The sequence below is a fragment of the Oryctolagus cuniculus genome, chromosome 10 (assembly GCF_051225735.1).
Source record: "Oryctolagus cuniculus isolate XC-2025 breed Fujian yellow rabbit chromosome 10, ASM5122573v1, whole genome shotgun sequence".
Taxonomy (NCBI): Eukaryota; Metazoa; Chordata; class Mammalia; order Lagomorpha; family Leporidae; genus Oryctolagus; species Oryctolagus cuniculus.
The window spans coordinates 102,323,697-102,350,232 of NC_142876.1; the positions used below are offsets into that span (position 1 = coordinate 102,323,697).

At 43.7% G+C, this 26,536-nt stretch overlaps 1 protein-coding gene across 50 annotated transcripts in view; it reads left to right on the plus strand.

Annotated features, from left to right (window-relative positions):
- Positions 1-26,536, plus strand: part of MAP4 (microtubule associated protein 4) — a 193,900-nt gene that overhangs the window by 132,290 nt on the left and 35,074 nt on the right. For 23 of the 50 annotated variants that reach the window (XM_070050883.2, XM_070050884.2, XM_070050885.2 and 20 more), the window contains 2 exons: positions 521-1,750; positions 2,710-2,832. In XM_070050883.2, coding sequence (XP_069906984.2) covers positions 521-1,750; positions 2,710-2,832 — 1,353 coding nt within the window. Of the gene's footprint in view, positions 1-520; positions 1,751-2,709; positions 2,833-4,655; positions 7,990-20,123; positions 23,877-26,536 lie in introns of those variants that run through there. The other 27 variants (XM_070050869.2, XM_070050870.2, XM_070050875.2 and 24 more) reach the window with 3 other exon arrangements.

Genomic DNA, 26,536 nt, shown 5'->3' on the forward strand with positions numbered 1-26,536 from the left:
AAAAGCAAAAACAGTGATGGAGTGAATTGGACATTCCTCCAGACAGAGCAGGGTCAGAGAAAGTCAGCCAACAACATGATCAGACAATTCTTGTATTTTTAGGTAAACAGATGTGAAGTATTGAAAATAACTTAATTGTGCCCTAGTTGATTGACCAATCAGTTGGTTCATATAATTTAACTAGTTGTTTACAACTTATTCATTGGTCACATGTCTTCTACAAGCAACCAAAGCTCAGTTGCTATGATTAAAGTCTCTGTTGGCTTGGTCTATGGGGCTAAGTGCAGGTGCTCAGCCCAAAGTGATAGCTTCTCTCAAATTCCATGTAACAATATAACTCAGTCTTCTAAGTGTTGGCACTGTCAAAGAGTAGGCAGGATATCTTAACTTGACCATTTTTAGTTGTGCTTAGTGTCTTGTCACAAAAGCTAAATACCTCTGTTCCCTAAGAAAGAAAGTATTAAATGAGAGTTTTGAATAGACAATGATTGGTCCTAAATTTGCAACTTATTTTCTTTAGAGCAAGTTGAGGAAATAGAAATAATATCAGCAGAAGAGAGGCCACCAACAAAATCACTGGAAATAGGATTGGGACTGAAGAGTACTGACGTGGCACCAGCCACAGAAGCAGAAATGACATTGGCTAAAGATATGGAACCACCCACCTTATCTGAAATGTCCTTAGCCAAGGACATGGCACCAATCATAGAATCAGAGATGGCATTGGCTAAAGATATGGAACCACCCACCAAATCAGAAGTGGCACTCTCTCAGGACATGGCACCAACCACAGAATCAGAGATGGTATTGACTAAAGATACAGAACCACTCACCAAATCAGAAGTGGCATTGGCCCAGGACTGGACACCAGTCACAGAATCAGAGATGTCATTTTCTAAAGATACGGAACCATCCACCAAATCAGAAGTGACACTGGCACAACCATCCAATGAACCAGATATGGTCTTCTCCAAGGACATGGTACTACCCAACGAAACAGAGGGGACCCAAGTTAAAGATGTTGTGTTACCCAGTGAAATAGAGGTCACCCCAGCAAAGGATGCGACGCTATTCAAAGAAACACAGAGGACACCATCTATTGAAATGGACTTGGACCCACCAGAGGGCGTGGTGCCATCCAAAGAAAGAGAGATAGTCCCAGAAGTAGAGATGGCACTGAAGAAGGACATTGTATCATCCACAGAAATACCCTCAACCAAGGAGATGACCTTGTCTGGGGATGTGACACCACCCCCAGAAACCAAGGTGATCTTAATGAAAGATACAGAACTTCCCCTGGAAAAAGAGGTAGCCCCAGTCAAGGACATGGCTCCAACCCCAGAAGAAACAGGAATGGCCCTAATCAAGGATGTGACAATGCCTCCAGAAACAGGGGTGACACAAGTCACAGCTCTGACTCCATCCGCAGGAAAAGAGGAAGCCCCAGTCAAAGATGTAACTCTAATTCCAGAAACAGAAGTGGCTGTGTCTAAAGGCCTTACTGCACCCCCAGAAGCAGAGATAGCCCTGTCTAAGGATGTGGCTCTTTCCTCTGGAAAAGAGGTGACCCTAGTCAACAATGTGACTCCTCCCAATGATGTTGCACCACTCTCAGAAATAGAGGTGGCACCAGTTCCAGTTAAAGACATGGAAATTACAAAGACACAGGAAGGAATGAGCGAGGATTCCCAGTTAGAACCTCTCCAGCATGTGGGGCAATCAACTGTGCCCGCTTCTGTGATTGCACCAGGTATGGGTTTCTGCTTACTCTCCGCATTGCTCTGTACCAAAGTTAGTCTCCTGGAGACTAAGGGAAAGACACCATACCAGGTAAAAAATAAAGACAGTCTCACTCTGTCTGTAAGTCTCTTCATTTTCCTACTCTCCTAGACAACTCTTCCACCTTCCTGAACTTTGTCCATCCTCATTCCTTGCTCACGTTCCTCTTTTTCTTTCAGATAATTGAAGCAATAAAATAAGACAACCAGATTTCTATTAGCTTATCTGCCCAAGTACTTGTATCTGTCTCCATACACTCTGCCTTCTCTCCTGTTTTAATAATTGCTCCTGATTAGATCTCATCTCTCTCTCTTTTTTTTTTTTTTTTTTACAGGCAGAGTGGATAGTGAGAGAGAGACAGAGAGAAAGGTCTTCCTTTGCTGTTGGTTCACCCTCCAATGGCCGCCGCGGCCGGCGCACCGCGCTGATCCGATGGCAGGAGCCAGGAGCCAGGTGCTTTACCTGGTCTCCCATGGGGTGCAGGGCCCAAGCACTTGGGCCATCCTCCACTGCACTCCCTGGCCACAGCAGAGAGCTGGCCTGGAAGAGGAGCAACTGGGACAGAATCCGGCCCCCGACCGGGACTAGAACCCGGTGTGCCGGCGCCGCAAGGTGGAGGATTAGCCTAGTGAGCTGCGGCGCCGGCCTCTTTTTTCTTATTCAAGTGTACCAACCTAGTTGTTCTCTTCTTTTTGTCTCTCGCCAGTTTAACCTCCTTTTGACTGGATCATTCTCACCAATTTACAAACATGTTTTATCCTCATCTTAAAAAATTAGACCCTCCCAACTCTACCTTGCAAATATTACTCTGCTTCTTTGCTACCCATTATAGGAGAATTTCTCAAAAACTACTCCCATCTCTAGTTTCTGGCAGATGAAAAATGAGCTGAAATAGTGCTCTGAAACTTGTATGTTTGTTTTTACCTTTAGAACTAGTCATACCTGTGGGCCAGAAGTACAGCTTGCCAACAGATGGAGAATCTGTGTTAGAGAAACTAGAGCAGAAGAAACCATTCAGCAGTCAGCCTTCTGAACTTTCTCCAGAGACCTCAGGTAAGTTAGGAAAATAAAACTTGGAGCAATAGGGTAATGATGGTAGATGTGGTCCCTGGTTTCTTGATTGTAAGGTGGCAATCAGGAGTTTTTGAAGTTTTCTTTCTTGGAAGAATTTCATCTTATTTAAAAAAAAAAAAAAAAACTTGTATTTTAAAATTACATCAACTCAAGACACCTAAATTTTGATCCAGTTCAGCTGTGTATGTATTATTCTATCTTGTGTGGTCTTAGGCCTGTTAACTTACCATATCTCGGTTTACTCAGCTGTAAGATGAATAAATTGCTCAAGTGTTCTATAAATCCTTGCTCGTTAGTGTGTTCCATGGCTCCATAGCATCTGTTCTGCCTGGGAGTTTGTTAGAAATTCAGAGTCTTTGACTCCCATCACACACCTTGAATGATAGTCTGCATTTTAACAAGATCCCCAGGTAATTCTGTATATATGCTAACTTTGTTTGAGATACTCTATACTTTCCAACTTAAAGTTTGAATTCTGATTAAATAAACAACATATTTATATCACTTTAGAATCTCTAGGGCTTTGCATGCTGTCTAGCATCATATAGGGACCAAATAAATTAAGTTTTTGATGTTTTACCCACTCAGCATTATCAGTAAAGATTCATCATATGTTTCTTGTATAGAAAATGCACCATGCTAAGGTGTGCTTGTAGCTAGTAAGTCCTGCTGCTTATATTATAGCCTGGATGGAAAGAGAAGCTCCTAACCGTGAACTCTGAAACCAAAGATTTACCTAATAATTGAATAAAATAGTGTAAGAGATGACACCAAATAACTGTTACAATTTTTATAAATGGTCTGGGATGCTATAACCTAGCAGTTTTTTTTAAAGAGAAACAATGATTGAGATATAAATAATGATTAGAATATAGAGGACATTGGATGGGTCACGATCAAAACAGTCAGTTTTACTTGAGTATTTTAATGTTTTTTGAAATCACATCATTGGGACTTCCTTGAGAGGAGCCATTATATAGACTGGCTGTTAGTGACACACTTTCCAGGATCTTGGGTTCAAATTATGTTTACTTGAGGGCAGGAGATTAGACCAGATAACTTCTTGAAACTTTCCCGCTGGTGCTCATCCTAATTGTTGAAATTCATTAACTTTCTTTCTTAGCATTATGTAGATTTCTCTTTTGGCAAGTACATTCAGGAACAGAACACTGAAATCTGACATATTTGTCTTTTAAAGTAGGATGTTCTGGAATGATGAGAATTTTTTTCTTGGGCCAAAGTACTAATTCTTGTGTTGTTTCTTTCTTTCGTGTTTTTTTTTTTTTTTTTTTTTTTTTTAAGTAGCATAAGTCTGGCCTTCTGGTCTGTTTCCCAAATTGATCTAGTTAGTATAACTGATGTATAATATTGGTGACAGACTTAGAATTTTAAGTCTGATGAATATTTATTCAGTCAGTAAATGTCACCAAAAAGAGAGAAGCACTAGGAGCTTACCATAATGTTACAGAATTGGAAATTACATATCTATTAATAATAATAAATATAACTAAGAGGATATTTATAGATACTAAGAGCTTATTATAGAGGTTAGAATGTTCAAAATATTTTTTAAGTATGCATAAAAAATAGTTACCTGAGATGAAGATCATTGTTAAATATTTGCTAACCCCAGTTCCAGGTGAGAAACATTTGAGACAAAACTACTTTTCAAAACAAATTGGCATATATGTTGTTAACAATAGACTTGTTAACTGAGTAAATCAATGGACTCTTTTTTAATAATAGTAAAACAAACAAGCAAACAAAAAACACAGTAACAAGGAGTTTGTTTGGAATTTTAGCCAACTTCATGTATTGCAGGTACCCCTGCCACACAAGCCAAACAAGTTTGCAGACCCAGTGCGCGCAGGTCTACCCGGCCCAAGCCTGCCAGGCTCCTGCCCGAGCTGCTGGGAGGCTCTCCTCCCCAGAAGACTCTTGATCCCAGGCTGGGCCCCTGCCCTGTGTCTGAGTCGGGTTGGGTCTCCAGCTCATCTTCCAGTGGTGAGCCTGGGAACCAAAGGAGAAGTGTTCACGTTGACTTCCTTGAACCCCAGAGGGATCCTGGCAGGGAATCCTGGGATATGGAAAGCACTGCAGTGATGATGAAGAAAAAGAAGAAGAAATCAAAGCAAAAGAGATACTGTCAGCCCCGGACTGGAGGGTCTTGGGATGATGACAATGCAGATGAGCCTCAAAATCTTCGCTTTGCAGCTGACCCACGAAAATCTGCTGTTCTCCCCAGCCAGTCTGTCACTATGGGCGCAGAATGCAGACTTGTATCCAAAGAAAACTTGGAAAGTGTAGCTGACTCCAGAGCAACCAAACTGGTACCCGAGAACTTTGTCTCAGAGGGTCTCCAAATTCCCTTATGTCCTTCCGAAGAACCTCCAAAAACTTCAGTAAACTCTCAGGCAAAGTTGGAAGTAGAAGATGAGGGCAAATGTAACAAGTCTGTCCTGCAGAGCCAAGACAATAAATCGCTGCAGCAAGAAGCACCCAGACCACAGCCTGCACCCCACCTGAGGGGCTCTGTGAATGAAAGCCCTCTCCATCTGAAAGGATCCCCAACAGAATTTTCTGCACCCAAAGTAGAAACTCTTTTAGAGGTCATACCCAAAGAAGGTGGTTCTCCAATCTTGGACCAAGAAATTATAGTTGGAGTTTCAAAACTCACAGCAGCAAAAGAACTGCCTAATTCGATGCCTACTTTGACAACAAGTAATCAGTTAGAAAGCAGTGTAAAGGAAGGGAATGATGAAAGTAAAGTGACTACACTGAAGAATGTCAAACAAAAAGAATTTCCTGAAGGAGCGGAGGAGGTTAAAGGACTAAAAAAGAAAGCATTTCCCAAGCGAAGAGAGGAGATCAGCATCTTTGCATCTGAGCAGCTGCAGGGCCAGGTGTTTGTTCAGGGCTCTGGGCTAGGGAATGAGCCATTTAAGAGAGTTTTAGGTGATGGCAAAAGCAGGAAAGGCAGGACAGGGTCAGGAAAAATGAAAGCAAATTCAGGGAAGTTAAGAGAGAAACCTGAGCAGGCATTGTTTCTGGACAGCCAGAAGGATGGCAGGGCTGTTGTTGCGCCAACCGAGCCAATTCCTAAAACTGAAGGAGTGACTGCCAGGGATACAAGTGAGGAGCTGGGCCTGGACCCTTCAAAGCAGACTGGGGCCAGGACTGATGCCACTGAGACAGTGGTGATGAGGGAGCATGAGGAAGCTACTGACCCGAGGGTAGCAGACATACTGCAGGCATTGAATTCTTTGGAAAATGGATCCAGCATGACTGAAGTTTCTGGTTCTGGGACAGAAAAAGGAGCTATAGATAAAGATATGGGTGTTAGTAACCAGGGCAGAGAAGGAAAGTGTCCTTGGATGGATCATGAGGCACTTTCCTGCATTTCTGAAAAGCCTAAGAAGAGAGGTCATGAGGGCAAAGCCAAAAAGTTTAAAACTGATTATTCCCTACAGCCTGGTAGAAAGGAAAGCAGGGAAGATAACCTCAACCCTCTGGTAGTGGAAGATAGAGATGCCACTGATGGTGTTCCCCATAAAAACAAGGAATTAAACCCCATTTTCCCCAAAATGCATGATCCTTTTTTCTCACATACACCATTGGTTGACAGCATGGGCAGAAATATTGAGGTTAATTATGCTGAGCTTGGGATTCTTGAGGGGAACAAAACAAAAACAATCAAGGATTCTGCTATTACTGAACCAGCTGCCAAGGTGACAGATGTGAGCTGCCAAGGGCAAATCCAAGGGGCAGGATTTGTTCTTTCAGCACTGTCTGAGGAGAATAAAACAGATGCAGCCAAAGGACACATTGCAGTGGCTGACAAACCAAATAAAAGTAGTAGTGGTGGAAAAAGTAAAAAGGTTAAAAATAGTTTTCCTGAGAAGCACATTCTGGAGAATAAGATAGATGTAGCAGAAATACATGTTCCCATGGAAACCGCAGAGGACCACAGAATTGAAGGAATGGGCTACGTAGACGAAAATAGAAATATTACATTTACCTGTCCCAGAACACCATCAGGGCTAATGGATAAGTCAGTGTCTCTAGAAGCTGTAGAATCAGCAGCCTGTGAAAAACTTCCCATTCCTATTCCTCAAGCTGTGAAAGAAGGTGGTTCCTTTCTAGACACCTCAGGAAAAAGTGGGCAAGCGATAACCCCAGCCCAGGTTTCCAAATTGTTAGCAGTAGATGAGTCTAACAAAGATGGAGTCCCAGGTCCAGAAAAGCCCAAGATTCCCTCTGCTGTTAAACCTCCTGCAAGCACAGGAGGACTTGCCCTGACTTCTACTGCAACTGTGGAAACAGTTAATAGTCATGGAGACCATTGTCTTAAGGATAAAGGTGAACTTGCTGATCCCATAAAAAATGAAGCACGGGTAGGTATAGGGCATGTGGGAGGAGAATCTGGGTCATTGCACACTGATGCATCTCAGCATTCAGTGGAGAAAGTCACAGAGAAAGCAAAAGGGCACCTTCTTCCTGGAATTCCAGAAGACCAGAGCCTGCCAGGAAAGGTCAGAGTCCCAGAAGCATATGCAGATAGGGTTAATTTCCCCACATATCCAGTAAGCAAAGAGGAGACTGAGGAAGCTCCTGCTCCAGTTCAAACTGCTGAGTTACTGGGAGACAATGGACACAAACTCAGCATTTGTGAGGGCCCAAATGCTGAAGATAAAGATTCCAAGGGCGCAGATAGTTTGAATAAAGAGGTAGATGTGACTCTTTCACCTCCAAAAAGTGAAAAGGATCAATTAGAAGAAATTAGTCTGGCTTGTGAAATCACAGAATTGGAATGTGTTTCTTTGCCGACACCAGAGCTTCCATCAGGTATTTTCCATGGTAAAAGTGCAGCTCCGCCAGGAGTGGCGGATGTATTAGAAATGACTGCTTCCAAGGGTTTTCAACTCCCAGAACTCAAAGAAAAGATCCTGGAGTCATCGCAGAACATGGCAGAAAATTTTGAACCAAAGACATTGGGTGAAAGAAAGAAGGAAGATAAAAGAAAGGCAGAACCCTTGAAAGGCTACATGAGGCCTACCAAGTCCCGAGGACTTACTCCTGTTTTGCCAAAGCCTGCAGTCCAGGAACTAGAGAAATCCAAGCAGCTGAAATCCAGTGGTATGAACCTGCCATGGGGAAGTGTGTGTGCTTACTGTGGCTTTTGAGTCGGCATCAAAAAGGCAGAGAGCTTGTGCCTTGGTTCCATCCAGACAATAATCATCTCTTAACTGTTGTTGTGTTGGCATGAGTTCCCGTAACTGCTGCTTCTGTGTTTTCTGCAGCCAAGGCATGCTTCATGCCCAGCTGGAAAAGGCAGGTGATTTAGTTGCATGCCTTTTTACATAGCACTGAAGCTTGAATTTTAGAGAAAGTTGAATTTCTTTTTTTTTTTTTTTTTTTTTGAGAAAGTTGAATTTCAAACAATGAATTGTTTAGCAGAAGACCTACCACCATCCATTATTTTATTCTTAATAATAAAAAAAAGAGTTGTGCCTCCTATATGTAAAGTTTACAGCCAAATTTTAATGAGTATTTGGCATAAAGATTCAGGAGTGGAAAGAAAGTATTTCATGTCTTTCTGTGTATGTGAGGCCCCCCCCCCTCAGTATTTATGTAGATATGGTGCTCATGGGAATAAATATCCAAATCATTTTTAGACTAAACTTTAGAAGGTCCATCTGCCTCCTTATGAGGAAATGGTAGCCGCAGACCAGCATTGGTAAGGACAGACTTTGTGTTTATACTGGTAGAAAATGATCTCTCAGCCGTGCAGTCACATTCTTTGACCAGCTTGTTGTTTGTATTCATTGGTCAACAGTTGCATGTAGGTTAATGGTTGTGGGCACAGTTTGTGTCTGTGAAATAGTCCATAAAATGTGCCCATGTTGGATTCCTTACAATTTTTCCCTTTTTAGCTCTAGTCAATGAAGTGATTGGAATGAAATTGAGAAGATGATTCCTTGAAGATTTGGAAATGTTAGCCTCACTCCTTGCTAACTAAAATTATGCACCCAATTGTGGCTTTCCTGAGTCTAATCTTCAGAAATATGTTTCTGGTCTTTGAGGTTGTTCACAGCTATTTCCCAGCTTGCATGATGCAGCTACTAACATCAAAAGTTTTTTAAGAGTGCTTGGATTTACTAGCCAGTCAGGCTTTTGGAGAGGTTGATCTTGAACTTGTGTTTTGCACGGACTTGGTTTTTTTTGAATAAAGCTTGTGCTATGCATGAATTTATATCCAGTTAGAAAAACTTGCTGTGTGAGTCAAGAATGCTAAAGATTGTTATTTGCATAAAATATTTTTATCTTTTCTCTTTTTATCTTTCTTCTATTAGCAACTCTATAACCAAGGCAGAAAATGAAGCACAGTAGTATATGGGGGGTTCATGATTTCTAGCCTCCCTCTCAGTGTTTTAATTTTGGGTTCTAGACCAGTTCTTTAGTTTCAGCAATGATCCAAAGGGTAACATGTAAATTTTTGTGAAAATCTTGCCTTATATCTTTTTTTAATTAGTTTATTTGAAAAGCACAGTGACAAAGAAGGAAAGAGAGAGAGCACGCTTTAGTCTACTAGCTCACTTCTCACAATGCCCACAGTAACAAGGGCAAGGGCTAGGCCAGACTAAAGCCAGGAGCCAGGAACACCATTCTGGTCTCCTACAGGGGTGGCAAGAACTGAGGTATTTTGTCCATCTTTCACTGCCTTAACAGATGCTTTAGAGGGAGTTGGATCAGAAGCAGAGTAACTGATGGGACTGAAACTGATACAGAATACCACTGTCACAAATGACAACTTAATCTTCTCTGCCCCAACACCAGCCCCTCATCATTTCTTTTTGCTCAGTATTTCCAAAGAAATGTGAGAGGGGAATTTGTTCTTGAGGAAGCAACAATTGCTACAGAGCTTTTTGGGCCCTGCCTTGGTCAGACCAGGCTCAGAGACTGTTAGGACTGGCATGAGGTGAGGGTAATGGATCTTAGAGGAAGTTTATTGTTTATTTTCTAAATTCCATTGTACCATTTCCTTGAGGACAATTTATCCTTTGCAATAGCTTAAAAGTGATTTTTAAACTAATCTGAATAAGTTAGTACAATCAAGTGGTACAGGGGAGTATTCAAAAAGTACAAGGCTGCATCCCTCTGTTTTCCGCTTACAGTTTTCCTTCTTCTTCTTCTTCTTCTTCTTTCTTCTTTCTTCTTTCTATTTGTTTATTTACTTGAAAGAGTTACACAGAGAGAGAAGGAGAGGCAGAGAGAGAGTGAGTTCCTCCATTCTGTTGGTTCACTCCCCAAATGACCGCAGAGCTGAACTGACCCGAAGCCAGAAACTAGGAGCCAGGAACCAGAAGCCAGGAGCCTCTTCTGGGTCTCCCACGGGGGTGCAGGAACCCAAGCTCTTGGGCCATCTTCCACTGCTTTCCCAGGCCATAACAGGGAGCTGGATTGGAAGTGGAATAGCCAGGACTCGAACCAGTGCCCATATGGGATGGTGGGACTGCAGGCCTTGGCCTCATCCACTATGCCACAGTGCCGGCCCCCAGTTTTCCCTCTTCTGAGACAACCCATGTTAACAGTATTGTCCATATCCTTCTAGACAATTTATATATAAAGCAGCGATGACATACATATTTTCTGGTTTTATATGGGACATGACATATATACTGATGCACGCCTAGTTTTTTAAACTAAACAATTTTTAAGGAGACCTTTGCAAACTGCTACAAAGAAAAGGGTATCTCTTTCTTTATTAATAGCTGTATAATTTCATGGTTTGGATGTACCCTAATGTATTGTACCACTTCTTTATTGATGAATATTTTGGTGTTTTTAAAATTTTTTTCCCTATTAGAAACAAGGTGCATTAAACTATCCTTGTCTTAACAGAATGTAATGACTTTTTGTGTCTTATCAAGCTTACATGATCCATACCCACTGGGAACTTATAAAAATACTTTTGGTTGTCTTTTTAACTTCTCATATTTTAAGTCTTTCATCAATCTAGAATTTGTAGAATTTTGTTTTTTGGGTTTTGGTCTTATGTTTAAACAAGATGTGAGGTGGGATTACTTGGTTATCTCACTATCATTTGTGTCTGTCTCCCACTGAAATGCTACCCTTCTGGTGCTGTAAATTCCTGTGTGTATTTTATCTATTTCTGTACTTTTTCTGTTCCATTGAACTTTCAATTCAGGTTTTAATAGCACAGTGTGACTTAATATATTTTTTTCTTTATTTTTATTTTTTTATTTTTTGACAGGCAGAGTGGACAGTGAGAGAGAGAGAGAGAGAGAGAGACAGGGAGAAAGGTCTTCCTTTTCTGTTGGTTCACCCCGCAATGGCCACTGTGGCTGGCGCGCTGTGGCCGGCGCACCATGCTGATCCGAAACCAGGAGCCAGGTGCTTCTCCCTGGTCTCCCATGACATCCTTCACTGCACTCCCGGGCCACAGAAAAGCTGGACTGGAAGAGGAGCAACCGGGACAGAATCCAGCACCCCTACCGGGACTAGAACTCGGTGTGCCGGCACCGCAGGCGGAGGATTAGCCTATTGAGCCACAGCGCTGGCCAAATATATTTTAATGTATAACAGATGTAGCCTCACTTCTTGCCTTAATACTCTTTCTGAATTGTCCTAGCTATTCTCACTTGTTTCTTGTTACAAATAAATGAGAATTGGCTTGTATATTTTGGAAAAGAATAATAAGCTAGTCACTGTTTTCCTTGTGCACACTAATTCTCTAGATTATCCTAAGGGGACTTGTCTCATATGTTGAGTTTTTCTGTCCATCAGCGTGATGTGCCACTCACATGTTCATCTGCTGTTCTGACACTGGTACTTTAATATTTTCTTCATGCAGACCATAGGTATTTCTAGTATGCTTATTCCAAGGGTACCAGGAAGTAGACGAATGAGCAGACATAGAGCTTTAAGCAACTTTGGGACTCTGGGGGAGGAGCCTCTGTGGACTGAAGAGTATAGTGAATTGTGAGAGGGGACTGTGCTCATCTAACCTTGGTTCTTGTAAGCTTTGATGTGTCACCCGTGACTGATACTAGACTTAGCTTTATTAAATTTTCTCTTTGTTCTTTGCATTGAATCATTCTTGCTAATTGTGCTGTCCCTAGATTGTTAATAATCCTCACATCTTGTCCTCATTTATTCTGTGGGTGTATGGTGTTACCTATAGTTTTTACTGTTTTGGCAATAAAGATAGTAGTAGTAGTAGTAGTAGTAGTAGTAATAAAAATAATAACACCTACCATCTGTTATGAAGATGATGTGTCTGATTAATCATATATATGACCTATAATACTATGAAAGATTCTCTTCATTATCTAGGTGAGAAAATGTTCAACTCTTGAGGTTAGGGTCACACAGATAATAAGTAGCAAAGCTGGAATCTGAACCCAAGTCTTTCTAAAGCCCATGATTTCCTCATTCTTGCCTCAGAAAAACCTTCCAAAAGTTTTAGATACTTAAGATGGAAGTTGATAATTAATAGTTAAATATCTTTATTTTGGCAATTAGGCAGTTTTCTAGCTGTAGAAATAGAGACACATGAGGACATAAACAGTGAATCAAAGGTTAATTTTTAGATTAGAGAGAATCTAGGTTTGTTTTCTTTTGTTTTTTAGATATAGAGTTATAGAGAGAGGAAGGGAAAAACAAAGGTTTTCCATCTGCTGGTTCACTCCCCAAATGGCCACAATGGCCGGAGCTAAGCCATTCTGAAATCAGGAGTCAGGATCATCTTCTGGGTCTCCCATATGGGTTTAGGGGCCCGAGCACTTGGGCCATCTTCTGCTTATTTCCCAGTCCATAGCAGAGAGCTGGATAGGAAAAGATGAACCTGGGACGAGAACCAACGCCCATACAGGATACTGGCAGAGGATTAACCTACTACACCACAGTGCCAGCCCCAGAATCTAGGTCTTTGGACTGTCTAGTACTTTATTCTCCAGAGTCTGTGTTTGATGTATTGAAGTGTTCTTTTTATCACCTCGCCTAGAGCTTTACAGGCTTATGGTACCCTGTGACATTTTTGGTGTTAGACACAAATTATCTTGCTGATCTTAATCTTACTTAAAGTAAAGGAATTCTCTTCTTCCTTATGCTTCTTTTTTTGAGTTTAAGGAATCTTTAGCATAAAGTGGCTTCACATATTATGCAGATTGTTCTAGACAGGAAAGATTAATGAGATTCCTTAGGAAGGATGAGCTTAGCTTGTCAGGAAAGGACTTCTTGGAAGGTTTTTGTGACAGAAAGCAGAAACTTGAAAGGATGGGTCCATACTGGATTCTAGGATCTGCTCCATGTTAGTTCCTCAGAAAATGAGTATAGCTGTGTGTGACACTGCATGTGGGATAGTTAAGAATCCATCTAGACAAGCCCTTCCCTTGCCATCTTGAAGCCTGGTGTCCTTTTTATCTGGCTTCATTTCTTTTTCTTTACTTTGCTTGATCCTATCAACTGCCTTCCAGCAGCTGGGAATGTCAGTTTATGGTTGGAAATTCTCTTGGTGTGAAACTTGAAGTAATTTATAGACCCAGAATCCTAACAGTTTCTAGGCCCTTGTACATAAATAAAATATGCTCAGTAGATGAAAAATCCACTTTTAAAGTTGCTACTATTTTACAACTGGAGAACTACCCATTTGGTGATGTCTTTTCTTAACAGCAGTGCCATTTGTTAAGTGCCTTTGCTCATTATTCCCCCTCTGTTCTCTCTCTTTCTCTGTTTTTTTCTTCTTATTGACATATAATGAAATTTATTGGGACTCTTAAGTGTCACAAAGCTAAAAAATAGCTACTATTTATTGAAAGTTACTGCATGTTGAGCACTGTCCTAAAATTTTTTTTTAAGATTTATTTATTTTATGTGAAAGAGTTCCACACAGAGAGAAAGAAAGGCAGAGAGAGAGGGGTCTTCCATCTACTGGTTCACTCCCCAGATGGCCACAACTGCCGGAGCTGCGCCAATCTGAAGCCAGGAGCTAGGAGCTTCTTCCAGGTCTCCCACACCGGTGCAGGGGCCCAAGGACTTGGGCTATCTTCCACTGCTTTCCCAGGTCATAGCAGAGAGCTGGATCCAGAAGTAGAGCAGCCAGGATTTGAACCTGTGCCCATATGGAATGCCAGCACTGCAGGTGGCGGCTTTACTCACTATACCACAGTGCCGGCCCCCTAAATTCTTTTAACTTTCGAAAAATTCTATGTGGTCAGTGCTCCTATACCTTGTTTGAACCAGACCATCTAAGTTTTGTTTTGATTTTGGGAAGTGAATCAGCAGATGGAAGACCTCTCTGTCTCTAACTCTCTCTGTAACTCTGTCTTTCAAATAAATAAAATCTTAAAGAAAGAAGATAGCCCAAGCCCCTGAGTCCCTGCACTCACATGGGAGACTGGGAGGAAGCACCTGGATCTTGGCTTCAGATGGGTGCAGCTTGGGCTATTATGGCCATTTGAGGAGTGAAGCAACAGATGGAAGACCTTTCTTTCTGTCTCTCCCTCTCACTGTCTGTAACTCTACCAGTCAAATAAATAAATAAAAATCTTTAAAATTTTTTTAAATAAAAAAATTCATTTATTGAAAGTCAGAATTACAGAGATAGATCTTCCATCTGCTGTTTTACTCCCCAAATGACTGCAACAGTCAGGGCTGAATCCAGGAACGAGGAGCTTCATCTGGGTCTGCCGTGTAGGTACAGAGGCGCAAGGACGTGGGCCAATCTCTGCTGCTTTCCCTGTGCTCATTAGCAGGGAGCTGGTTTGGAAGTGGAGCAGCCAGGACTCAAACAGGCACCCATATGGGATGCTGGCATTGTAGCTGGCAGCTTAATTCACTGTACAACAGTGCTGGCCCCCATCTAAGTATTTTTTTATAGATTTATTTATTTATTTATTTATTTGAAAGACAGAGTTACAGAGAAGGAGAGAGACAGACAGACAGACAGGTCTTCCATCTGCTGGTTCACTCCCCAAATGGCCACAATGGCCAGAGCTGGGCCAGTCAGGAGCCAGGAGCCAGGAGCTTCTTCTGGGTCTCCCACAAAGGTGCAGAGGCCCAAGGACTGAGGCCATTTTCCACTGCTTTCCCAGGCCATATTAGAGAGCTAGATTGGAAGTGGAACAGCTGGGACTCGAACTGGCATCTATATGGGATGCCAGCCCTGCAGGTGGCAGCTTTACCCGCTACACCACAGCACCAGCCCCAATTCTTTGTTCCCTTTATTTCAAATTTGATTTTGCCTCCCAAACACACAGGCGAATAAATATATTCTTATTTTGTAATAATATTTGAATTTTGAATTGATCCAAAAACAATTATAGTTGTAAATTAAAACTGAAGTATTTTTCATTGCTGATCAAAAATATCAATGAAAGGCCGGCGCCACGGCTAACTAGGCTAATCCTCCGCTGCAGCGCTGGCACCTGGGTTCTAGTCCCGGTTTGGGGGCCGGATTCTGTCCTGGTTGCTCCTCTTCCAGTCCAGCTCTCTGCTGTGGCCTGGGAAGGCAGTGGAGGATGGCCCAAGTGCTTGGGCCCTGCACCCACATGGGAGACTAGGAGAAAGCACCTGGCTCCTGGCTTTGGATCGGCACAGTTTGCCAGCGTGACGGCTACTTGGTGGGGGGGGGGGTGAACCAATGGAAGGAAGACCTTTCTTTCTGTTTCTCTCACTGTCTAACTCTGCCTGTCAAAAAAAAAAAAAAAAAATATATATATATATATATACACACACACACATATATATATATAAATGAAAGTGAATCAGGAGATGGACCTTAGGATAGCAGTTACGTTATCCACATCTCATACTGGGGTGCCTGGTTTCCATTCCCAGTGAGAAACTCCTGACTCCAACTTCCCCCTAAAGCAGATGCTGGAAGGCAGTGGTGATGACTTAAGTGATCAGATTCCTGCCACCCATATGGGAAACTTATGTTCCTGACCACCACCCAGCCTTAGCTATTGCAGGCTTTTGGATATTGAGCCAGCAGATAGGAACTTGCTCTTTATGTTTGTCTCTCTACATCTCACTTTATTTGAGAGGCAGAGTTACAGACAGAGAAAGAGGTCTTCCATCCATTAGTTCATTCCCCAAATGGCTGTCATGGCTGGGGCTGGGCTGATCAGGAACCAGGAGCTTTTCCAGGTCTCCCACCTGGGTACAGGGGCCCAAGTGCTTGGACCATCTCCCACTGCTTTCCCAGGCCATTAACAGGGAGCTGGGTTGGAAGTGAAGCAGCTAGGACTCAAACCAGTGCCCAAATGGGATGCCAGTGCCGCAGGATGAGGCTTAACCTACTGTGCCACAGGGCCAGCCCCAGGTACCAGCATTGTGGTATTGTGGATAAAGTGGCTGCCTTTGACACCATCATCCCATATGGGTGTGAATTTGAGTTGCAGCAGTTTAATCTGCTGTGCCACAACACTGGCCTCTGAGGCTTTATTATTTCACATTAGATTCCCTATTGTGCATGGGAAAACCTAATTCATACAAAAATACATTTTCTTAGTTTTGAGGGTTTTTTCTTTTTCTTTTTAAGTTAGAAGAAATAGATATATTTTGTGTTTTAGTTATTTTTAAATGCTTTTTAGACTCACATGTGGATACTTCAAAAAGTTCACGGAGGGGAATTGTGGCATAGCAGGTAAAGTCACTGCCTGTGACAGTGGCATCCCATGTAGGCACCAGTTTGTGTTATGGATGCTCCACTTCCAATCCAGCCCTCTGCTCATGGCCTGGGAAAAGCAGCAGCAGATGGCACAAATCCTTGCCACCCACGTGAGGGACCCTGATGAAGCTCCTGGCTCCTGTTTTCAGCCTTGTCTAGCCTAGGCTGTTTGTGGCCATTTGGGAAGTGAACCAGCAATGAAGGATCTCTCTGTCTCTCACCCTCCCTGTATAACTCTGACTCTCAAATAAGGAAATAAATTTTTGAAAAACAAACAAGAAGTTCTTGTATGTGTGGCTGGCCTGGTGCCTTGGGTACTAGACTCTCATGTGGGTCTGAACTTCTTGACCCTGAGCCTCTTCCCCATAGCCTCTTCTTGCCTTGGTGGCTAGTTGCTGACCTCATTGTTACCTTCCTCAGGTTGACAAATTTCTGATCTATATAGTGTGAACTCTTGTTTGAGATACGTCCCTTGTGATTTGTCACCTTCATTCTACTGGTTCTTGCTGGTAGTTTGGCTGATTCTTATTTTACAGTTTGCTGTTTATGAATGGATCCGTCAAGGCAAAATATGTGGGCCTTAAAGGTGGCAATGGCTTGTTGCCTTGGCACCTTTTTTTCTTCTAATTGTGTTGGAGACGGTCTAAGTGGGCTCACTACAAATGTTGGACAATTTTCTACCCTGTTCTTTGCCTGAGAATTTTCATTCTTTAGAATACATAGGCCAACTCAGACTGCAGACTGTGCAGACATGCTGTTACTTGCCACAGGTATGCCTCTGCCAACAGGCAGCACCCTCAGAGAATGCAAAAGGGTTACTGAACGTACGGCCACTGAAGCCCAGGTTAAAATCACATGTGACATAGCAGTAGGCCTGCAATTCCTTGAGTGTATGTTTCAGCCTTTTTGTTGAGATATGAGAGTGTTAAAAATGTAAAACTGGAAGGTAGCTTAAAAAGTTCCCTCATTTGATAGATGAAGTAATTGAAGCTAGAAGCAGTTTAATGAATTACTCAGAATTTTAATTACTCAGTGGCATAGAGAGATTTTAAAATTTGGTCTACTCACTCACTGTGGCACTGCCATAGTGAATTCTGGGGACTCCCTACTTGGCCCTTAGGGGCACCTTTCTCTGGGAGAACCAAGAGAGGAGATGGCGGCCTTGGCAGCTGAGCTCTCAGACCCTTGAGGCAGGACTTGATGGGGCAAACTTGACTGTGAAGCTGCTGGCAGGGCGAAGCTGGGCTCTGAAATGTAGACAGCCCCTGCCCCCCTGCTTCTGGCCTCAGACAAGGGCATTCAGTATCTCAGGACCTCCCCCTGCCTTCCTCATTCCTACCACGGATGAGGTCCATGGTCTGTTTATTCTTGCCGGCTCACCTTCATCATAGACACTGTCCTGGGGCTGCGCATCTTCTTTCTTTCCCTCCTTTACCCTCAGCTTCCTCGTCCCCTTCTTATTTGTTGAGCAGGGGGAGAACACAGTCAGGAAGAGATTCACTGTGTCCTGGGTGAGGGGCTTACAGTAAGCATGATGTCTCCCCCTTCGCTGGCTGGCAGAAGACTTAATAAAGAGAGAAACTGAAAAAATAAAATAAAATTTGGTCTATTTACTACAAGTCAAATTGTTTTTCCCCCCACACAAGCCAAAGATAGAACATGCCAGTAAATTGAAGGTGTGTGTTTGGAAGTGGATGACTAGTGTTTGGGTGAGTGGGGTTGTTGAGGCTTTCCTAATATCTAAGGGTGTTTTCCAAACTCTCATCTCTGGTGTATTCGGACTGCATAGCAACAATCTCTTCTCTTCCTTTATACTTAGAAAATTTCTGTTACATATTTCATTCTTAATTATATGATTTATATATATATGTATATATATAATGTAAGAAAACCAGATTTCTACTGTATTTCATTACCAACGTTGTTTCTGTACTCAAGATTTTCTCCTATTTTTTTCTTGTTAATTAGAATCACGACCCTCTTGGCATCCATTCATTTTGTTACATATGCTTACTTTCCTTCCTTAGTGAGAGCTTTGCTATGGACTATAAGACATTTATGGTGCTTTAATATGTAGTCACTAAACTACTTGATATCAAGAGGAAGAAGTGTGTGTGAGACTTAGTTCATGTTTAGGAGAGAGATTCAATTTACGTTTTTTCTGTTCAATATTACAAGACTACCTACTGCTCTTGACCATAACATAGTGTTATGTCAAGTACTGAAGTTAATTCATGTAGGCTGGTTCCTCCTGCACTCTCTTTGGGATCTGAAGTAAAAATATATGAGTGATAATGAACAGTAGAGAAGGCTTGCTCCAGTTTAAGCAAGCATTCCTGAGCAATCTCAGTAATCTCTTCACATTTTATAGACCAATGTTTGAACAATCTTTCCCTGTTTTTCTAAAAAGTATTCTTTAAAAATTGAAACCAAAACTTTGCAGTTGGTGGCAAATGGTGTTGGTGTTTAAAACAAACAAAACACAAAAATAGGGGCCGGCACAGTGGGCTAAGCACTTGTGGCTCTGGCAACCCATATGGGCACCAATTTGTATCATGGCTGCTCCTCTGACCCAGCTCTCTGCTATGGCCTGGGAAAGCAGCGGAAGATGGCCCAAGTGCTTAGCCCCTTGCACCCAGGTGGGAGACCCAGAAGAAGTTCCTGACTTCTGGCTTTGGATTGGACCAGCTCCAGTCGTTAAAACCATTTGGGGAGTAAGCCAGTGGATGGAAGACCTTTCTAGCTGTCTCTTCCTCTCTGTATGTAACTCTTCCTCTCAAATAAGGAACTAAATATATTTTTTTTAAGATTTAGTTATTGGGGGCCGGTGCTGTGGTGCAGCGGGTTAAGGCCCTGGCCTGAAGTGCTGGCATGCCATATGGGTGCCGGTTCTAGTCCCGGTTGCTACCCTTCCGATTCAGCTCTCTGCTGTGGCCTGGAAAAGCAGCGAAGGATTATTAACTCCTGGCTCCTGGCTTCGGATCGGCGCAGCTCCAGCCATTGCGGCCATCTGGGGAGTGAACCAGCAGATGGAAGACCTCTCTCTCTGTCTCTACCTCTGTTTGTAACTGTTTCAAATAAATAAATAAATCTTTTACAAATTTATTTATTTATTTGAAACTCATAGTTACACAGAGAGAGGAGAGGCAGAGAGAGAGAGAGAGAGAGAGAGAAAGAAAGAGAGTCTTCCATCCACTGGTTCACTCCCCAGTAGGCCACAATGGCCAGAACTGCGCCGATCAGGAGCCAGGACCTTCTTCCGGGTCTCCCACGTGGGTGCAGGGGCCCAAGGACTTGGGCCATCTTCTGCTGCCTTGTCAGGCCATAGCAGAGAGCTGGACTGGAAGAGGAGCAGCTGTGACACAAACTGGCACCCATATGGGATGCTGGCACTGTAGGCGGCAGCTTTACCTGCTACACCACAGCACTAGCTCCAAGTAACTAAATTTTTTTAAAAAGATTTATTTATTTGAGCTGCGCCAATCCGAAGCCAGGAGCCAGGAGCTTCTTCTGGGTTTCTCACATGGGCGCAGGGGACCAAGGACTTGGGCCATCTTCCACTGCTATCCCAGGCCATAGCAGAGAGCTGGATGGTAAGTGGAGCGGCCGGGACTAGAACTGGCACCCATATGGGATGCCGGTGGTTCAGGCCAGGGCGTTAACCTGCTGTGCCACAGGGCCCCAGTAACTAAATATTTATAACACACACACACACACACACACACACTCACACACACAGAGCCTGAACCTTTTCTTGGAGAAAAGATGTCCCTTGAATTTTTTCTTATTTATTTATTCAAAAGGGTAAAGTGATACAGAGAGAGTTGGAGATTTTCCATTTGCTGGTTCATTCTTCAAATGGCTGCATTGACCGAGGCAGGTCAAGTGGAAGCCTGGAGCCCAGAGCTCCATCTGGGTCTCCGGTGTGGGTTGTTGGGGCCCAGGTACCAGGGCCATCTGCTGCCTTCCCAGGCATATTACCAGTGGAACTGAATTGAACTAGCACCTGTGTTGCAGGCAGCAGCTTAGATCGCTGTGCCATAATGCTGGCCCCATCCCTTGTATTTTTGGTAGAATATTTCACAGTATCCTATGTTATTACAAAATAGTGGACTACAGGCTAGACAACAGAAACCAGCCTTGTTCTGAGTATGGCCCATCCTTACAGGGTAACTTTTTCCAGTATGAATCCATCAGTCTTTTTTTTTTTTTTAAATTTGTTTTATTTATTTGAAAGACAGAATTACAGAGAGGCAGAGGCAGAGAGAGAACCATCCACTGGTTCGCTCCCGATATGGCTACAATGGCCAGAGCTGGGCTGATCCAAAGCAGGAGCCTGGAGCTACTTCTGGATCTCCCATGTGGGTGCAGGTGCCCAAGCACTTGGGCCACCTTCCACTGCCTTCCCAGACCACAGCAGAGAGCTGAATCAGAAGTGCAGCAGCTGGGACTCAAACTGGAGCCCACATGGGGTGCTGGTGCTGCAGACCAGGGCTTTAACCTGCTGTGCCACAGCTTAGAATTTGTAAGCTCAAAGCCTAGGGCAGCAAAGGACTATGAGGACATAAATGGGCCCAGTGGCTCTGGTGGGTGGGCAGGAAAATTCCAAGCCACAGATTGCCAAAGTGAACTGCCCCCCAACCCACATCCCCATGTATTCACAGAGATTTGAAAACTCAGTAGGCTAGAAGGAGCAGGGCCGGTGTTTGAGAAATGACCCAACTCATCCAAGGAGCCAAAGGGCAGAGAACAAAGACAAGAATAAATGCATGAGGAAGAGTGTGTTCTGTTACTGGGCAAGTATCCAATCATATAAGTGTTTTATGGTTGAAATATATGTCCCCAAAACCCTGATCACTGGAGTCTTTAAATGAACTATATATTGCCTGCGGCGCCAGCACTCTGGATTCTAGTCCCGGTTGGGGCGCCGGATTCTGTCCCGGTTGCTCCTCTTCCAGTCCAGCTCTCTACTGTGGCCCGGGAAGGCAGTGGAGGATGGCCCAAGTGCTTGCGCCCTGCACCCGCATGGGAGACCAGGAGGAAGCACCTGGCTCCTGGCTTCGGATCAGCACAGCTTGCCGGCCGTGGTGGCCACTTGGGGGGTGAACCAACGGAAGGAAGACCTTTCTCTCTGTTTCTCTCTCTCACTAACTCTGCCTGTCAAAAAAAAAATGAACTATATATTAAATAAACTTCCACAATGAGAGCTAGAGGCAGAGATCTCACGGGGCTTTGGGGTCCCCACTCAAGTCAGTTTTCAAGTAAATTTGTTAAGTTGCTATGACAGCCATCAACCCACTCTTCTCTATGAAGTGAATACGTACTATTTTGATACTAAATTAAGGGTTTAGGATTTTGTTGGTAGCAATTTCCTGGAATCATTATTCTCTATGGTTATAGCTAGAGATTGGCAAATGAGTCTTTCTTATTTTTACAACAGTTTTTACAGTGGGCGAATGTGGAAAGGTAGGCATACTATGAGATAAGTAAATGTGTGGGATCTATGTATCTGTGTCAGTGAAAGCCAGAATAATTACTATTTCTGTGCCTGGATTGGCACCATGCTCTATTTTAAATTGCAGATCTAAACAGAATGCTAGTTAGCAGGAAATTACATTTTCATATTAACAGTGGCATTTGGTTCTGCAGAAAACAACACTTTCCTTCCTTTCCTTTTCATTCATTCTTCCTTCTTTCCTTTTTCTCATATTGGTAAATACGTTCTGGACTTAGCTGCTTGAGGAAAAAGGGAGGTTGGTGAAAGAGGGGTTTTGTCATGAATACTGGGGACTTGTTGTGATGTCACTGCAAGCTCTGTGTGATCGTAGGTGGTGTTAGCGCTCCAGGAGCGAGAGGGGGGAGAGCAGTGGAAGACAAGCAGCCAGCCTGCCTCACTGCTGTGAGCGGCCAGCTCTGTGAGGGCAAGCTTGCAGAGTGCCGATGGACTCAGCGAAAGAAATCAGTCAAGCTGGATTCGAGTGGCAGAGGACAGAGGGAAAACTGAATGAAATCGGGCTCAGTGTCAGCATGGACGGGCAGCTGAAGGATGGGCTTGTGAAGAATGCCAGCTTCCTGGAGCAGAATAAGCTTTGCTTTTTTGAGGGGAAGATAGACAAAGAGCTCAGCGTTGAAGTGCAGAACAAGGACTGTCAAGCAGCCTCAGGTCACCTTGAGAGCAGGTATGTGATTTCAGAAAGCTGGCGTCCCTCGGAGGGGAACCCAGTACACCAGAAGATAGCCGAATTCCATCCGGGACTCAGAGAAGGGTCAGACGAAAACAAAGCCACTACAGTTCAGGGGGAAGTGGCAGGGGAAAATGGAGTAAAAACCAAGTGCCAGCCAGACCTGGATTTCCCTGCAGCCACTGAAATCCCCCCCAGGTTTGTTGAGGAGCAGGAAACCAGTGTTTGGAACCCCAAGTTTGATTCAGTAGCTCAAGGCTTTCGGGGCTTGAGGGAAGCAACTTCAGGAAGGGAGAATAACATCACTCCTGGCTGCCCAGTGATTGGGGTGGTGGGCGATAACACTGAGCAACTTGAATGTGAGTCCCCACCAGCAGTGGTTATAGGCCTCTCAGCCCCCACCACTGAGCCTTCCCCCACTGCGGTCCTTCCAGTTACTATGGTCGAGCTCACCCAGGAGTATTTGAATGTAGGCTCGCATATCAGAGGCCACGATAAAGAGCTGGAGAAACTGAGTTCTACTGAAGATGGGGCTGTGCTTGACCAAGTCCCCCAGCAGAAAAAGGCAATGCGCCGGGCCTTGTCTGAATGCTCTCACCTTTCAGTTCCCCCAGCTGTCAACCTTGCAGATAAGTACCCTGAACTCCCTGCCCGAGAAGAGCTTTCTTCTGGCCTACTGCCTCCAACTAATGGCTCAGTACCAACTCCTCTGCCCAGGAAACTGGCAGCTGCTGCCATAAGGCGCTCCATGACCGTGGCTGAGGAACAGACAGTCAACCCCAGACTGAGCCCCGGGGAGCTGCCCATCCTGTCTGCTACAGAGATACCTCCTTCCGTCCGCAAGGACCCAGTGGCTGAGAAGAGTGAAGAATTGACCCAGAGGAGCAGCAGCATCAGTTCTGGGAAAAAGGAATTCTGTGTTGCAGAGTTGTATCTCCATAGTAAGCTGGGGCAGATTCCTGAAGGAAGCAGCCAGGAAAAAGAACAGGAAGGTATTAGTCCAACAAAAATTGATTCATGTTCCCAAGTCTGCCAGGGAAGTGAGAAACAGCCAGGACAGTCGACTGTGGCAGGGAAGAAAGAAATTGAGGTCACTGCAACCCAGAGCACGCCATCCTTCCTGTGTGGAGAGAGCCCACGTGATGGTATGTTTCTAAATTTTGCTTCCATTGGGAACAAGCAGACAGCAAGAAAGGGAATAAAGTGATAGATTACCGGCAGGAGAGTTAGGCAGCTTATTGCTGTTGACGTCTGTGACTGCAGAGGGAAAGCTTTCTCCGTTATGTGGATAACACAGTGAATCTGACTGGGTCAAGCTGACTGCAGTGGGTGTGGGTTGGAGTCAGAGTGGTGGGCATAACAATTAAAGCCCCTGCCTTGACCTCATGTCACCCTATCCACCCCACCCCCATCCTCCCACCCTTCAGCTTCCCATTGGTTTGAACTAAATGATTTCTGAGCTCTAAATCATCCAATCACAACTGATTGATTTCCTTGCTTAAAAAAACTGTCACTGTATAGATTCACAATGGCTTTATCAGTACTAGCCTCCTCTCGTTCACTTGCACAGGTTGGGTGGAAGCCCTCTTTTCCATTAACGGCTTTTGAGAATGTTTAGTTTTGTTCAAACTGAAAAAGAGTCATCTCAGGCTGGCTATTTAGTATTCTTTTCCTGTTCTAAATGTTTGACCCAGTCTTGCTGCTGGTTTTCTCTTTAGGTGTTTCGGGAGGATTTGTGGGGAGAAGAAAGAGAAAACAGAAACAGGAGAGACTCACCCCCTAACAAACAGAGAGCGTGGCAGTCTTTGTGTCTGCTGCCTTCTGTGCCTTTCTTCCTGGCCCTTTATCCCCATCCCCATCCCCCAGTGGCTCCTATTGTTGGAGTCTAAAGCAGCTTGTTTTTCTCTGTGTCCAGTGTGAGCACAAAGGGCCATCATTTACAAACTTCTTAAAAGGAATATAAATGTGTTTTATTTCTTAAAAAAAGAAAAGTCAGTTTTTTTCTGGGACCTGTTTCCTCTGATGTTTATTCCATTTAGCAGATTTCTATGAAGTTTTCTTTTTCTCTGATAATAAGAAGTGGTATTTTCTAGGAGAGTGGTAACTGACCTGAATTTGTTTTTAAATAGAGATGGGCAGGAAAACATTATAGTTCTTCCATGATGTCTCAGGACTCGAGGACCAGAAGAACTCAGGCGTCCTAATCTTGTCTCTGTCTTCTGGCTGTGGCAGAACTGTAATCTCCTCATGGATAGGACTTCATCTTTTCCTTGATTTCCTAGATGCCCAGGTCAGCACTGCAAACCTTCAAGGTGGTAATGAGTAAAGACTTCTGTTTGTTTCAAAACAGGATCATGGTAGTTTGTGCTGATAGAAAAGAATTCCAAATGACTGATGAATCAACTGATCCATTCACTAGACGAATGGGTGATTGCTGACTCTGCGAAAGAGTGGTTTGCTCATTCAACATGCCTCTCATTTGCCATTTGTCACTGTTTAGACACTGGGAATTGTCCTTGTCCTCAAGTAATTTACGGTCTAGTTGGCGGGCATGGGAAGAGTGATAGGAGAAAGGGTTATGACTCATGGAAACTTTTGGAGGAGGTGGCATTTGAACTGGACCTTGGAAAATTAGGCTGTCCAACAATGCAGAAGGAAAGCCTTTCATACAAAGGAACTCATGTAAGCAAAGGTATGAACCCCAGGCACTCATTAGGTTAAACAAAAGCAATGAGTCTTTACCGGGCACTCTATTAAGTATTTGCAAAGAACAAACATACTCAGAGGAACCTATTTACTTGTTAAAGTATTTATTGACAGTACATAAATCCCAGGGGAATCTGATTGCAGGAGGTATAATCAGCACGCTGTAGCTAGTGGGTGTGTGTTCGGGACCTCTGTTTCTCCCTCCACATGTGCTCTATTGTCCCTTCTCAGAGCTGGGTTTTTCTCTGTCATCTCTAACCTTTTTTGCTTCTTCCCTTATGACTGTTTTGCTTAGCACAGAACAGTCACGTGAGTTAGTACGGTTTGGGCTCTGTGGCCAGCTTTTTGCTAGCATGTACCTTAGGGACTTAAGATTGCTTGATTACAGTTTTCATGGCTTCATCCATATTAAAGAAAGTAAATATTTTTACTGGCCTGGTTTGTTGCAGTCAGCTACACAGGTGTCATTGCCTTCTTAATATTTTTTTAAACATTTAAAAAATTTTGTTTGAAAGGCAAAGTTACAGAAAGAGGGAGAGACAGAATGAGAAAGAGAGAGATCTTATATATGCTGGGTCATTCCCCAGATGGCTGCAATGGCCAGGGTAAGGCCAGGCCAAAGCAAGGGGTCTGAAACCTCCGTTCAGGTCTCCCATGTGGCTGGCAGCTGCCCAAACACTTGAGCCATTTTCTGCCCAGAAGTATTAGCAGGGAGCTGGATCAGAAATGGAGCAGCTTGGATTCAGATCGGCACTCATATGGCCTGCTATGCCACAGTGCCAACCCCTCTTACTCAGTATTGACTTGGTCACTTTGTTCATCTGGAAAATTTTTCTTGAGAAGAAAAAGTGGGTTGAGCAAGTGTTCCAAAGCTATCTGGGGGCTGATGCTATGACGTGGTGGGTAAAGCTGCTGCCTGCAGTGCTGGCATCCCATATGGGAGCTGGTTCTAGTCCCAGCTGCTCCACTTTCTGCTATGGCTTGAGAAAGCTGTGGAAGATGGCCCTAGTCCTTGGATCCCTGCACCCCTGTGGGGGACCTAGAAGAAGCTTCAGGCTCCTGGCTTTGGATCAGCCCAGCTCTGGCTGTTGTAGATGGA